Raw genomic sequence first — 11597 nt, forward strand, 5'->3', positions numbered from 1 at the left:
AGGCCTTCACCAGGACACATTGTATTAAAATTATCAAAAATCAACAACAAGACAGAATTCTCAGGGCAGCCAGGGAGAAGAAAACGACAACTTATAAAAGTAAACTCATTAGATTATCCTCAGACTTCTTAGCGCAAACCTTACAAAACAGAAAAGAATAGAATCAAATATCTAAGCTATTAAGTGAAAAGAACTACCAGCCTAGAATAATGTATCCAGCTAAGCTCTCCTTTAGATATGAAAAAGAAATTAAGACTTTTCCAGACATACAAAAATTGAAGGAATTCTCCACTATGAGGTCTGCACTACAGGAAATTCTGAAAGGGGTCATTTCACCTAGAACAAAATGACAAAAAAAAAAAAAAACAAAAAAACATAATTAGGAGTAAAGTGACTATCAGGCAAATAGAAACAGAGGAGTGCAACTCTTACTAAAAACAGGTCATTATAAGCTTAAATAATAAGAGGAGAATTGTTATAACAAGATAGTACTGAATGTTCAGCGTACACAGGGACAAACTGAGATAACAATGACTGAAAAGGGGAGGATTCAAAGATCCAAATATGCAAAGGAGAATAGAGATAAGACATGTGCAGACGAGATCAAGAGATACATAAAAACGAATGACAATAATAGTACAACATATCAAAACTTTTGGGGCACTGCAAAGTGGTCATAAGAAGAAATTTTCATATCCTTACAGGCCTATCTCCAAAAACAAGAATGAGCCCAAATAAACAATCTAATGCTTCATCTTAAAAAACTAGAAAAGGAAGAACAAATGAAGCCGAAAATCAGCAGAAGGAAAGAAATAATCAAAATTAGTTGAAATAAATGAAATTGAAAACAAAAAAAAAAAAGAAAAAGAAATGCAACAAAGAGCTGGTTCTTTGAGAGTGTTAATAAAATGGACAAACCTCTGGCTAGACTCACTAAAGAAAAAGGAGAAAAGACCAAATAAACAAAATCAGGGACGAAAGAGGAAATTACGACTGATATCGCAGAAATACAAAGGATCATACAAGAATACTATGAAAAAGTATATAACACCAAATTTAATAACCTAGAAGAAATGGACCAGTATTTAGAAAAACACAACCTTCCTAGACTGAATCAAGAAGAACTGGAAAATCTAAATAGACCGATTAGCAATATGGAAATTGAAACAATCATCAAAAATCTATCAAAAACTAAAAGTCTAGGACCAGATGGCTTCACCAGTGAATTCTACCAAACATTCAAAAAATATTTAAGACCTATTCTCCTCAAACTCTTCCAAAAAGTCAAAGAGGAGGCAATACTTCACAACTATTTTATGAGACCAATGTTACCCTGATATCAAAACCTGGTAAAGATAACATACAAAAAGAAAACTACAGACCAATATCTCTCATGAACACAGATGCAAAAGTCTTAAATAAGATATTAGCGAACTGAATACAGCAATATATTAAAAAGATTATACATCACGATCAAATGCGCTTCATCCCAGGAGCATAGGGATTGTTCGACATATGCAAATCGATTAATATGATACACCACATAAACAAATTAACAAATAAGAATCATATGATCACACCAATATATGCAGAAAAAGCCTTTGACAAGATACGGCACTCATTTATGAACAAAACACTTGACAAAATTGGTATAGAAGGAAAGTACCTTAATATAATAAAGGCCATATATGACAAACCCTCAGCCAACCTTATACTTAACGTTGAAAAACTAAAAACCTTCCCTCTAAGATCAAGAACTAGGCAAGGCTGTCCATTATTGCCACTGCTATTCAATATAACATTGGAGGTCCTAGCAAGTGCAACCAGGCAAGAGAAAGATATAAAAGGCATCCAAATAGGAAACGAAGAAGTCAAACAGTCACTATTTGCGGATGACATAATCCTCTACACAGAAAACTGTAAAGACTCCACAAGAACACTAGTAGAAACAATAAGCAAATACAGTAAAGTTTCTGGATACAAATCGACATTCAAAACAGCGTTCCTGTACTCTAATAATGAAGTGTCAGAAAAAGAAGTGGAAAAAATAATTCCTGTTGCAATTTCAACAAAAAGAATAAAATATCTAGGAATAAATCTAATGAAACATGTAAAGGATCTATATCATGAAAACTATAAGAAATTGAAGAAGATACAAAAAAATAGAAAAATATTCTGTATTCTTAGATTTGAAGAATCAACATAGTTAAAATCACCTTATTACCTAAAGCATTATACAGATTTAATGCAATCCCCATCAAAATCCCGTTGGCTTTTTTTAAAGAAATAGAACAAAAACTTATCAGATTTGTATGGAAGCACAAAAGACTCCGAATTGCCAAAACCATCCAGAAAGAAAAGAACAAAGCTGGAGGCATCACTCTGCCTAACTTCAAATTATACTACAAAGCAACAGTAATCAAAATGGCATGATATTGGCAGCAAAACAGACACATGGCTCATGAGATGGGACTTCACTTGTAAAATTCTTAATCTTTTAGCAGGACATCTCTTGCAGAGTTAACCTTTTTAGTAAACCTAGTTAAATTTTCTTCCCTCATTTTTTTGAGAAAAAAGGCCCTCTCCCTCAAATCCTGATAATTGCCCTGGTGACTCAGATCCTCTGGCTATTGATAAAGATCATCAGCCCATTGTTAAGCAGAAATGGAGTAAAGTCAGGCAGGACCCTTAGAGTCTGAGGGGGAGGGGCCTTTAAGCCAAATGTCTTTCTTTTTACTCTTTAAGAAACGTATTAACCAAGCCCGTTTCCCTTTACTCACTCAATAGGCAAATCAATAATAGAAATTAATAGATGTATGATTTAAATAACGAGTTGGTATTTTCTTTCCCTTGTCTGGGGACTAAGGTGGCACTTGCGTGGAAACCCAAGACCCCACCCTGACCGAGGCAGAAAGGGAAAGAGCTCCATGAAACCCCTGTAGGCAGGGACTACAGCCATTCTCAAAGGAAGTAGATACGGAAGAAGAGACCGTCCGTCCCTCAACATCCATACTAATAATAAGGGGGTTCATGGCTCTTAGAAAAGAGGTAGGCAGGAAAGTTAGTTAGGGGGTTTCGGGTCTGCCTGCAAAGACACTGAGGTCATCCTATCTTAGAAGGGGTCCACCCTAATCTACCCACAATTAAGCAAGCCGGAAGACATATTTTAACTCACACAAAGAAACCAGTAGGCAGAGATTTAGGCACCAGTTTAAGCCGGTCACTCGCACCTGCACAATGAAGACCCCCAACGACCTTCGACTCACCTGAGTCTCATTATGCCATCATTATAATATGATGCATTTGCCCAGAAGTTCATTAATATCATAACAGACTGAATTCTGGGAACACACATATGCAGAAAGCAAAATGACGAATCACTGAATCCTGGCAATCTTCGTTGTCAATCAAGAAAGCCCACTCCTCTAAGAAAAATCACCACCACAGCAAATAGGGATAAAAACCCCAAAGGCTTTGATACCAGGCCTTTTGAGCCATGCTTCTCTTGCTCAGCCCGCTTCCACTTCTGGAAGTGTACTTCCCTTTCTAATAAAACTTTTCTACTGTATTTTGGTGTCTTGCTCAATTCTTTGTTTGAGACATCAAGAACCTGGACAACGTGCCAGGAGAGGACCCCACTCTCCAGTAACATATATGCCACAAAGAGGTACCTGTATCCCAGTTTCCATTGTTCTTTCCCATAGTTCCAGGTCTCATAAATCTGAAAACCATAGCAGGGACACCCTTTCTCACTGCGAGACTTACACTTTGTGTATACGTGGGAGCACGCACTATATTTTGGTTGAAATTTTAGGTAAGATAGCTATGAGGTCATCTGTTGCTTTGATTTTGATCTTACTCTTGGGTTTTTGTTTTTTGATAAGATTGTTTGAGTTGGGCTGTGTTTCATTTGAATGCTTCATAAGAAACCTTTTTCTCTGATGGGCTTTAAAAATTACATTACTCAGTTTTAAAAACGACTTTATTCAGTTTTATATTTAAACATTCGGTTTTTGAAATTACTTTACTACTATCTACATTCAGTTTTTACATAGAATCAACTTTCGGGTATATGAGATTCATTAATAAATAATTATATGTGTTTATATAAACATAGGAAAATAGCCATTGTCCTTTTTAGAGTTATGGTTGATTAGTTGGCCATAAGAAGTAACAGAGGTGGCAAAGTTTATGCCAGAAAAAATTAATAAGAGTGAACTTTCAGAAAATGGCTTTTATGTAAATGTATTAGGATAGGCTTAGTGTTAGAAAACAAAGTTTTCAGAAGATATATATCATGGCTTGCACACAATAAAAATGAATGTCTCGTTCATGTGACTGTACTTAGCAGGTAAACAGGCCGCACAGTTATTAGGGACCCAGGCTGATGGAGCATCTGCCAAGACCAACTTTGAGGCTCTAAAGACTGCCTTTAGGGTTGACTCTACCTAGTGAGGTGTAAGAGAAGAGCGGCTGGAAGAGCATGCTTGGGTGATTGTATCCATGAGCTGGGCCTCAAAGTGGTGACATCCACTTTCATTCAGAGGCGATGCTGGCTCCAGCACTAGCATAGCTGGCGCATGCTCTGGCCCCGGAGTGGGCCCTTCCTCTGGCTTTGGAGGGTTCTGGAGCTCTGGAGGTGGTACTGGAACAGGAGAGAGACACAGGTTTCACACACATGCATGACTTTTCCGTGCCTTTCCAAAGACAGAAAAGATACCACTGCCTGTGAGGGAGCTCCAGCCCAGGAATCCTCTCTCCCCAGATCATCTTCCCAGATTGCTGTCCCCTCACCTTCCAGCTGTGCCTCAGGAAGCTCCAGATGTTCCAGCTTGATCCAAGGAAGGAGGACATGGTCCATCAGTTGTGAGGCAGGGGAGTTAACTTGCACAAAGCCCTGCTTCAGCTTGAACCAGAGGAAAAATAGGAGCTGGCCCAAATTCTGCACCTGGTCCGGCCAGATTCCCACCATAGAAGCAATGGCCCTGGGAGGAGGTGGATGGACAGCAGAGTCAGAGTCCTGGTCTTTCCTTCCACACTGCCCTCCCATGGCACCCTTATTTGGTAATGGGCCTCTCTGCCGACCCGTGCTGGTCCAGGGGACAAGCCCCATCCTCCCCCAATCTCTGTGTGGTTGTCCTGGCTGGAGCAGGCCTGGTGATTCAGGATGTTCAACATAGAGTCTGTGTGAGTCTCTCCTTCCCACTGTCATTTATCCCCAAAGTCCTGAATACTGCCCACCCTGGGCCTCTGGACTGAGGAATGAGACAGACTTGTGAGCACGCTACTTACCATATCTTCTGTTCTGAGCCTGGTGATGGTGATCGGGAGAGATGGAGGTGGAGGGGCAGGCAGAGCAGGATGAGACTGGTGGGGATGGGACTCTAGGGGAGAACTCAGCCTAGCCCCTCTCTTGCCTAAGTCCCCATTAGCAGTTCTCTTTGACTTTTGTCCTCCTGCAGTGAAAGCCACCAGACCTCAGCCCTCTCTTGGGAATCAGAATATATGTAAGATCAGGTTCTGGCAGGCCATCCCTCTGCTCACAGCCTTCATTTGGTAGACATAGGAGGCGGTAGTCCCAAAGACCACTCACTTTTTCACTTGGTCCTGTGGTGTGTCACTCTGGTCAATATATGGGGACATGACTCCAGATGGAGAGAAGACCTTGATGGCATCAGATCTGATGGATGGTAGACAGGACCTGTGAATGATGTCTACTGTGACTGTCTGACTCACTGACTAGAACTCAGGCCCAGTGATGGTGCCCGCTTCATTCATTGAGTTATGCTAAGAGTCTCCAAAAGTGCCTCGTAATAGGTGCTTCATACATATTGTAGAATAAATGATCTCTAACTGGAATCACCCCAGACATCTGAGTGGGCCTGAGGCCCCCTGCTGTCCCCAGAGATTGCTAGGTTGTTTTCCATGTGCTTTTCCAAACGAATCTCAAATCCCTTGCTAGGTTGTTTTCCATGTGCTTTTCCAAACTCAGAAATGACACAGAACACAGATGGGTGAAGGCGACATTTCATAGGGGAGAAAGAAATCATTTCCATCCAGGTAGACCTGGGCACCAGGTAAGCACCTGCTATAGCTTGCCCTTACAGTAGTCCCTACAAGAACCCTATGAGGTTTCTCCTCTACCACTACACTTTTCAGGGAACAAACTGAGTCAGTGATGCAGTGACATTTTCAAGATACTCAATTAGTAGTGGGCAGAGACACCACTGTGCTGAAGACATAGTGGGCGCTCACCTAGTAAACAGTAGGTCCAGGACCTGTTGGGCTATGGAGAAGGCCGGGTGGATGAACATGAAGGTGGAGATGTGGGAGATGTTTCCACCCAAGACAGCTGGTACCATGGAGTCCACCACCTTCTTCAGTGTGCCTTCCTGGAGGGCCCGCATCCCACAGGCCTCGTTTAGGTTAAGAGTTAACTCATCTTCACACTGGGTAGAATGAGGAGGATATCCAGTCAGTGACATCACCATAAATCTCAAAAAGGACTGAGGTCTGGAGCTCAACCAGAAACTCCCAGTCCCTCAGGGACATGTACCAGAGGAGGGACAGGAATGCCCACACTGAACAAGGTCCCAGGTTTTTAGAGTACCATTTATGGTTGTTGGTGGTGGTGGTGGGGGGGTATGTTTATACAATTGTTACCTTCTGGGCATTTTTGTAGCTGAGGAATAACAGACCTCCTAGTATTAGTGCCCTGTATTAAGAGCACTGTCCCAGCGAGTCCTCAAGAAACATCCCTGTCATAGAGATGAGCACACAGAGGCTTGAGGATGTCAAATGGTTGCACAAAGTCATCCAGGTCAGATGTGAGAACTGTCCAAAGCTAGAGCTGCATGCCATTTCCTCTTAGCTACCTGAGACTTATCTGCTCCCGACGTGGAGTGAGAGTGTCCGGGGACCATGTCCCCCCTCAATTTGGAAACACTGTGCAGGCTAGACACAGCCTATGAAAATCAATGTTTTCAAGAGACTGATCTCTTTTCTTTTCTCAGATTCCGCAAAGGGGACAATGCCCAGAGATTCCAGACTGGAGAAAGCCAATCACCAGGCAGAAATCTGAGGAGAGGATGAGGGAAGAAGCAAATCCACATGGCTGGTGAAAAGCTGACAGGTAACTCAAAGTACCCACGAGGCAATTGCAAATCAATATTTCACTGGACAACCTGACAACAGACTGATAAACAATTTTTTAAATGAGAAATCCCTGGGTCAGGCTGGATGCAAGGATGCAGCTGTTAAAAAGTCGTGACATTGCCACAGTGGGAGATGCTCACTAGATTCAATTTGGAATCTGGTTACAGCTGTTCAAAATTTAAAGATGCATGTCCTTCTACTAGCAGTCCCATTACTGGGCATCTATCTCCGTGGTATAAGTAGACATTGTGGGCTGAATTGTATCACTCAAATAACATGACTTTGTGAACCCTAAAACTTGAGAACCTGCCGTAAGGTTAATTGAGTTCATTGGAGTGGGTCCTAATCCAATATGACTGGAGTCCTTAGGAGAATAGGACACATGGAAGCACAAAGGAAACTCCATGTGACACAGAGATAGAAGATGGACATCTACAAGCTGAGGAGAGAGAATATTCACGAGAAACCTACCCTGTTAATACCCTCATTTCTCTACCTTCTAGTCTCCGGGATTGTGAGAAAATAAATGTCTTCTGTTTGCACCACCCAACATAGTCCTATGTTATGGCAGCCCAAGCAAACTAATAAAGTCCATTAGGACACACTTAAGTGTTCTCAGCAGCACTGCTGAGATGGCAACTGAATTGAATTACGCCCTGGTCCAACAGAACTGAAAGGCGCTTGCTGTGGCAGAGTGCCTCCCTTATGAAATATTCTGAACACAAGAGAAGCCACAATTCCTGAACTCACAGGTCCACATATTCTGTGTGATGGTAAGTAGCAGAGAAATGTATAGAATGACTTAATCGCATCCTCCCCCTTCTATGTACAAACCATGGTCATAAGTGGATGATGTAAGGCTTGGGGGAGGTCTGCAAGGACAGTGAAGCTGACTACTCCACAGGAGACCTGGGGCAGGGAGTGAAAACCACATAACAGCCAAGTGCAAAAGTGCTCATGTCTACTGTGAAGTGAAACAACACATATTCTTGTCTCTGATATCCCTATAAATATGTGAGGAGTGTTTTTCTCCCCTTCATGGAGCTGGTGGGAGAAGGGGAGATTCAGATTCCCTTGTGCACAAGAGTATGAGACGTTCTAGTGGGAAAGCCCCAGGAGGGGCCCAAGGGAGTCCCCCAATTTGAGTCTGGGATCTGGGTCCTCCTTGATCATCTTAGAGTCCTGGGTGTGGAGACCCCTCTGGGTCAGGTCTCACCTCAGTCCAGGCCTGGATAGTGTCAGGGGCCTGGTGCACCTGCACCTTGACGCAGAGGATGGAGTAGTGGGACTCGTGGACCAGCTCTTCGACGATATCCCGTGCAAAGTTCTACAAAGATGGAGCCCGGTGCCGGGCCAGGGGCATCAGGAAACATCCACCCAACCCTCGCTCCCATGTTATGGCAGCCCTAGCAAACAAATGCAGTCTGTCAGGACACACTAAAGAGCTACCTGCAGCACAGTTGAGATGGCAGCGGACTTGGATCCTATCAAGGCCCAATAGCACTGAAAGGCTGACTCACTGAGGAAAATGACCTTTATGGGATATTATAGGCATGAATAAGGCCATAATGCCTCATCTGGCTGGCCTACAAAGGTTTACTGTGCTCTATGAGATGACACATTGCAGAGAAACATATGCAATAACTTAATCCCTTTCCATTTTTTGTACAAACCATCAAATCAAGTGTGACGATGTATAAGGCTTGTAAGAGGTCTACAAGGACAGTAGAGCTGACTGCTCCACAGGAGACCTGGGAAAGGTACTTATAATCATCCAAACTTGCCAAGTACAAAGACAGTATAAGTGCTTGTTTCTATATTCCAGTGAATATGAAGAGTTTATTTCCACTTCACCATGAAGCTGGTGGGGAAGAGTAAAGGTCCAGATTCCTTTGGCAGTGGGCCTGTGGAATGCTCCTATGGAGAAGCCCTGGAAGGGCCCCAGGGGAGTCACCAAACTGAAGTCTGGGTTCTGGCCCCACCCCACCTATCTCGAGGTCCCATATGGAGACTCGTGTGGGCCATCTCTCACCTCAGTGCGGCGCTGGACGTTCCGCCATACCCGCGCCTCGTACCGGGCGATGGCGTTGGCGAACTCATCATCCAGCTCCTCCTCTATGATCTGTGGGGTACGGATGGAGCTCTATAGAGAGAGAGCCCGGTACCGGGCAGGGAGGCATCAGGGGTCTGCCTGGGATTGTCACTGGAGGAGACACCCGCCACTAACTCTGCTTCACAGATCATGCCCAGAGGCCTGGATAGTGTCAGGGGCCTGGTGCACCTGCACCTTGACGCAGAGGATGGAGTAGTGGGACTCGTGGACCAGCTCTTCGACGATATCCTGTGCAAAGCTCTACAAAGATGGAGCCCGGTGCCGGGCCAGGGGCATCAGGAAACATCCACCCAACCCTTGCTCCCATGTTATGGCAGCCCTAGCAAACAAATGCAGTCTGTCAGGACACACTAAAGAGCTACCTGCAGCACAGTTGAGATGGCAGCGGACTTGGATCCTGTCAAGGCCCAATAGCACTGAAAGGCTGACTCACTGAGGAAAATGACCTTTATGGGATATTATAGGCATGAATAAGGCCATAATGCCTCATCTGGCTGGCCTACAAAGGTTTACTGTGCTCTATGAGATGACACATTGCAGAGAAACGTATGCAATAACTTAATCCCTTTCCATTTTTTGTACAAACCATCAAATCAAGTGTGACGATGTATAAGGCTTGGAAGAGGTCTACAAGGACAGTAGAGCTGACTGCTCCACAGGAGACCTGGGAAAGGTACTTATAATCATCCAAACTTGCCAAGTACAAAGACAGTATAAGTGCTTGTTTCTATATTCCAGTGAATATGAAGAGTTTATTTCCACTTCACCATGAAGCTGGTGGGGAAGAGTAAAGGTCCAGATTCCTTTGGCAGTGGGCCTGTGGAATGCTCCTATGGAGAAGCCCTGGAAGGGCCCCAGGGGAGTCACCAAACTGAAGTCTGGGTTCTGGCCCCACCCCACCTATCTCGAGGTCCCATATGGAGACTCGTGTGGGCCATCTCTCACCTCAGCGCGGCGCTGGACGTTCCGCCATACCCGCGCCTCGTACCGGGCGATGGCGTTGGCGAACTCATCATCCAGCTCCTCCTCTATGATCTGTGGGGTACGGATGGAGCTCTATAGAGAGAGAGCCCGGTACCGGGCAGGGAGGCATCAGGGGTCTGCCTGGGATTGTCACTGGAGGAGACACCCGCCACTAACTCTGCTTCACAGATCATGCCCAGAGGCCTGGATAGTGTCAGGGGCCTGGTGCACCTGCACCTTGACGCAGAGGATGGAGTAGTGGGACTCGTGGACCAGCTCTTCGACGATATCCTGTGCAAAGCTCTACAAAGATGGAGCCCGGTGCCGGGCCAGGGGCATCAGGAAACATCCACCCAACCCTTGCTCCCATGTTATGGCAGCCCTAGCAAACAAATGCAGTCTGTCAGGACACACTAAAGAGCTTCCTGCAGCACAGTTGAGATGGCAGCGGACTTGGATCCTGTCAAGGCCCAATAGCACTGAAAGGCTGACTCACTGAGGAAAATGACCTTTATGGGATATTATAGGCATGAATAAGGCCATAATGCCTCATCTGGCTGGCCTACAAAGGTTTACTGTGCTCTATGAGATGACACATTGCAGAGAAACGTATGCAATAACTTAATCCCTTTCCATTTTTTGTACAAACCATCAAATCAAGTGTGACGATGTATAAGGCTTGTAAGAGGTCTACAAGGACAGTAGAGCTGACTGCTCCACAGGAGACCTGGGAAAGGTACTTATAATCATCCAAACTTGCCAAGTACAAAGACAGTATAAGTGCTTGTTTCTATATTCCAGTGAATATGAAGAGTTTATTTCCACTTCACCATGAAGCTGGTGGGGAAGAGTAAAGGTCCAGATTCCTTTGGCAGTGGGCCTGTGGAATGCTCCTATGGAGAAGCCCTGGAAGGGCCCCAGGGGAGTCACCAAACTGAAGTCTGGGTTCTGGCCCCACCCCACCTATCTCGAGGTCCCATATGGAGACTCGTGTGGGCCATCTCTCACCTCAGTGCGGCGCTGGACGTTCCGCCATACCCGCGCCTCGTACCGGGCGATGGCGTTGGCGAACTCATCATCCAGCTCCTCCTCTATGATCTGTGGGGTACGGATGGAGCTCTATAGAGAGAGAGCCCGGTACCGGGCAGGGAGGCATCAGGGGTCTGCCTGGGATTGTCACTGGAGGAGACACCCGCCACTAACTCTGCTTCACAGATCATGCCCAGAGGCCTGGATAGTGTCAGGGGCCTGGTGCACCTGCACCTTGACGCAGAGGATGGAGTAGTGGGACTCGTGGACCAGCTCTTCGACGATATCCCGTGCAAAGCTCTACAAAGATGGAGCCCGGTGCCGGGCCAGGGGCATC

General features: G+C 45.0%; 1 protein-coding gene across 4 annotated transcripts; it reads right to left on the reverse strand.

Annotated features, from left to right (window-relative positions):
• Positions 1 to 4440: 4440 nt before the first annotated feature.
• LOC111735558 (ral guanine nucleotide dissociation stimulator-like) lies at positions 4441 to 9804 on the reverse strand. Of its 4 annotated transcripts, none has more exons than XM_023527054.1 (5): positions 9188 to 9804; positions 8372 to 8482; positions 6256 to 6449; positions 5594 to 5701; positions 4441 to 4985 (listed from the first exon to the last, which is right to left on the reverse strand). In XM_023527054.1, the coding sequence occupies exons 3-5, from the start codon at positions 6405 to 6407 to the stop codon at positions 4565 to 4567; spliced, it is 681 nt and encodes a 226-aa protein (XP_023382822.1). In that variant the 5' UTR covers positions 6408 to 6449; positions 8372 to 8482; positions 9188 to 9804; the 3' UTR covers positions 4441 to 4564. The 4 variants fall into 4 exon arrangements, with proteins under 4 accessions (XP_023382822.1, XP_023382825.1, XP_023382823.1 ...); XM_023527057.1 differs by lacking the exon at positions 9188 to 9804 and having other exon boundaries at positions 4441 to 4645; positions 4795 to 4985; positions 8372 to 8526; XM_023527055.1 differs by lacking the exon at positions 8372 to 8482.
• Between the last annotated feature and the right edge of the window lie 1793 nt (positions 9805 to 11597).

Source organism: Pteropus vampyrus, unplaced genomic scaffold (genome assembly GCF_000151845.1).
Source record: "Pteropus vampyrus isolate Shadow unplaced genomic scaffold, Pvam_2.0 Scaffold1000003288, whole genome shotgun sequence".
NCBI classification, from domain to species: Eukaryota; Metazoa; Chordata; class Mammalia; order Chiroptera; family Pteropodidae; genus Pteropus; species Pteropus vampyrus.